At 39.8% G+C, this 3,140-nt stretch overlaps 1 protein-coding gene across 1 annotated transcript; it reads right to left on the bottom strand.

Moving 5' to 3' along the window:
• Positions 1 to 369: 369 nt before the first annotated feature.
• On the bottom strand, positions 370 to 2,682 carry LOC119886664 (macrophage mannose receptor 1-like). The gene is made up of 4 exons (XM_038697553.1): positions 2,163 to 2,682; positions 1,118 to 1,471; positions 882 to 973; positions 370 to 700 (listed from the first exon to the last, which is right to left on the bottom strand). The coding sequence occupies exons 1-4, from the start codon at positions 2,482 to 2,484 to the stop codon at positions 599 to 601; spliced, it is 870 nt and encodes a 289-aa protein (XP_038553481.1). The 5' UTR covers positions 2,485 to 2,682; the 3' UTR covers positions 370 to 598.
• Positions 2,683 to 3,140: the final 458 nt, after the last annotated feature.

Here is a 3,140-nt window from a genome sequence, read left to right as displayed (position 1 = left end):
GTCTACTTAAAATGACGATTGAACTAACTCCTCTTCACGTTGTTTCACACAGAGACCATATAAAAAGACGGACGTAGCAAAGAGACAAAGTTATGACAGCATGTTGCTTTTTCTGCCCTGACTAAACTTTCCTTTCAAATGCTGTAATGTCCACAAATTAACAGAAGACGTCAGTGTTGCACTTTAATTCCTACACACAGCTAATGAAAGAGCTCAGCTTATGTGCAGTACTTGCTCACAACATCATTCATTATTCAGGATGATATATCATATCCTTCCAGTCCTGTATGAAGGTTTGCTTTGTTGCATGTAAATGTGTAAACATAGTTTTATCAGACCGGTTAACAAACTGTAAACCTGAAGCCAAAGCCACGTCCCATATATGTTTTATTATGAAGAAAATTTGATTTCATTAAGACACTTCACTCAGTAATATTGATGATGAGGGACAAAACTCTTCCATGACAGTCTACAGGATGTATTCAGGGTTCTGGTTAAGCACTCGGTACAGTGATAATAGTGTACTGTGTGTATTAGCAGATAGAGAGTACATTCACCAAGTATTACAGATAAACACAAGTACAGTTGGATTTCAGTGTTAGAGCTCAGTCTTGTTCTCCTTCTGGAAGACTTTCCCATCAGGCTCCTCTCTCCACTTCAGGGCGACTCTTATTCCTTTCTCCTTCAGCCAGTCCAGGAGCTGGGAAACACAAAAGGCAGCTATTTCAACACGTTTGCTCAAAACTACATTTCTCAACGTTTGTTGAGAGCTAGCTTATGTTTGGCCTGCTATCCACAGGGAAACAAGAAAGACACACGCCAAACAAAACAATGGGCCTCAAGAGTTTCTAAGTGTCTCAGGGTGGATTTTGGAGACTCACCTTTTTCAGCATGTCAGCTTTCACAGCAGGGTCATTCAGATCCACAGAGGAGTCCTCCAGCTTTATCTTCAGCTTTACCGCCTGCCTGCTTACTGGTGTGTAGACACAGAGAAGAACAACATGTCTGGAATTACATTTGTGATACCAAACTCATACATGTAAATGAGCACCATGTCTGAGAACAGTTTAACATCAGTTATTCTCTCTAGTCCGCTGCAGCTCAGTAAACCACTCACCAGGGACGCTGTAGCAGACAAATGGTAATCTGGTTTCACAGGGAAGAAACTTCCATGTTCCTGAACTCTGCAAAGCTGCAACACCGCATGCGACCCTCATCGAGCCTAATGGGTTGTAACCTGAGTACCAGTTTGTGAATGAGAAGCTACTCCCATCAGACCAGTAAAAGTCAGGATCTCTGAACAAACCAACCCATGCCAAGTATCCAACCGGCACCACGTTCGCGACCGCCTGGTTCTCATTCTGGTTCCTCACAATGGCCAGGTCTATGAAGTTCTTCCTGCAGTAGCTCTGAGCACTGGACCAAGTCATTGCTACTTTCGAAGCAACAAATTCAGGATTCTGCTGAGTTCCTGCAGTTAATTTTTAAAGACAGGGAATTGTTAAGTTCACATATATTAAGGATGAATCCTGACAGAATCAGAAATACATACAGAAATAATTAAATGCTCAATAAATAGACATCTTATTAAATGCACAAAAATACAGTCAATAAATAAATGTAGGCAATAATTAAATTATACAATAACAATGCAAAGGAAAAATAGTAACACACATATAAACATATACATTTAAAAAAGATTGTACAGGACAATAAATAAATAAGATTATTAACACAAATTTGATGTCTCACTGTATAATTCAGAGATGCTCGCAAGTCTTTGAGCCAGAGTCCAAGTCAAGTCAAGTGGTTTTTACGAATGTAGTATCACCTGCTGTGTTCAATGCAGGTTGTTTATAAAACTGCATAGCTATAAGAAATACTGTAACTGTAACCTGATTTCATTAAAGAGCACAACCATGTAATGTGCAATGCAATTACTGACGGCTTATTAAATACTGTGAGTCCACATACTCCCCAGACTCTTAAATCCTTAAATGAAAACTCTTAAATCCAGTGTAACGTTCTAACTAAATAAAACTGTAAGGTTACATGATCAACAATAAACCTGAAACTTCTTTCCAGCCTAACTCCAACTCCAACTCAAACTGAAGTCCCCATCTCTGGTATAATTTAATTACTGCCCACACACACATACTTACCTCTGTAACAGATAAAGTAACGTCCTGCAAAGCAATTATCATCCCACCAAGTTCCATCCTTTGCAACTTTCACACAGAATTCACTAGCTGAGTAAAAGTCTGGTTGGCTGTCATACTTCCAGTTCCTATATTCAGCTCCTGTCCCTGTGTAGCCGTCTGACCACCTCCAGTTGATTGTGGTGTACAGGCCAATCCAGACATTAGAGCTGAGACCAAAAGATGAAACTGTGTTAAGAAACTTGTTTATTTCGTCAGTGTTTTCAATGGTGGCCAGGTCCATGTATATCTCTCTGCAGTAGGTCTGAGCTTCAGTCCAGTTCATAGGATCAGCAACATAGTGGTACTGATGTGGGAGGCATGAGGAGAAGATGTCCCAACCTGTGAGGGGAACAAGTGTGATTTGTTAAAGGTGGTACCCACAGTCTGAGTTTGTCTGTTAACATTACTGAAGGTTTTAATTTGTTGGTGGGCTGATTGGATCTATATTAACATTAATATCTCATAAAATAGATTTTATATGTTTATTGCCATTGTAATTTTACACTACCTATTGCAGCTGACTGTTTGTGAACACGCGAATTTCTGCCACATCATTGAAAGTTTATGGAACTCACTAAATAAAACTGTAAGGTTACATGATCAACAATAAACCTGTAACTTCTTTCCAGCCAACGGTAATAATTAACGTGATGGCAGCCAGCGGGACGTAAATCATTACGTTAATCAACTACCACAAGTTTGGCAAGTAAACAAACACTCATCCATCTTTTCAGAACAAACGACAGTCGGAGTAAACCTCTTGTAGGTCGTAGCTGAAGCAAAAAGCGAGCTAAATGGCCAGTGCTGAGCTAAACATGTTTACTCACCACAGGTGACTAACCTATTTTGCGTTCAGCGCTTCTTTGTTTGGGTCTTGTTGTATGAAGTTTAAAAGCCAAAGTTTATGATTAATGGATCAGCAGCTGCAGGGCTTTGTTG

The sequence above is a fragment of the Micropterus salmoides genome, unplaced genomic scaffold (assembly GCF_014851395.1).
Source record: "Micropterus salmoides isolate LMB-PRFRI ecotype aquatic unplaced genomic scaffold, ASM1485139v1 Ms_hic_scaffold_4, whole genome shotgun sequence".
In the NCBI taxonomy this organism is placed as follows: Eukaryota; Metazoa; Chordata; class Actinopteri; order Centrarchiformes; family Centrarchidae; genus Micropterus; species Micropterus salmoides.
The sequence above is the reverse complement of the archived record's forward strand: the minus strand, read 5'-3'. Positions and strand labels throughout refer to the sequence as shown.

What these genes read in the sequence shown, in the direction of transcription:
- LOC119886664 (XM_038697553.1), bottom strand. Translation starts at nt 2,484, where the DNA reads ATGAACTGGACTGAAGCTCAGACCTACTGCAGAGAGATATACATGGAC. An exon ending in TTACTTTATCTGTTACAGAG is followed by an intron (nt 1,472 to 2,162) that starts GTAAGTATGTGT and finishes AATTAACTGCAG; the next exon opens with GAACTCAGCAGAATCCTGAA. An exon ending in AAGCTGACATGCTGAAAAAG is followed by an intron (nt 701 to 881) that starts GTGAGTCTCCAA and finishes TGTGTTTCCCAG; the next exon opens with CTCCTGGACTGGCTGAAGGA.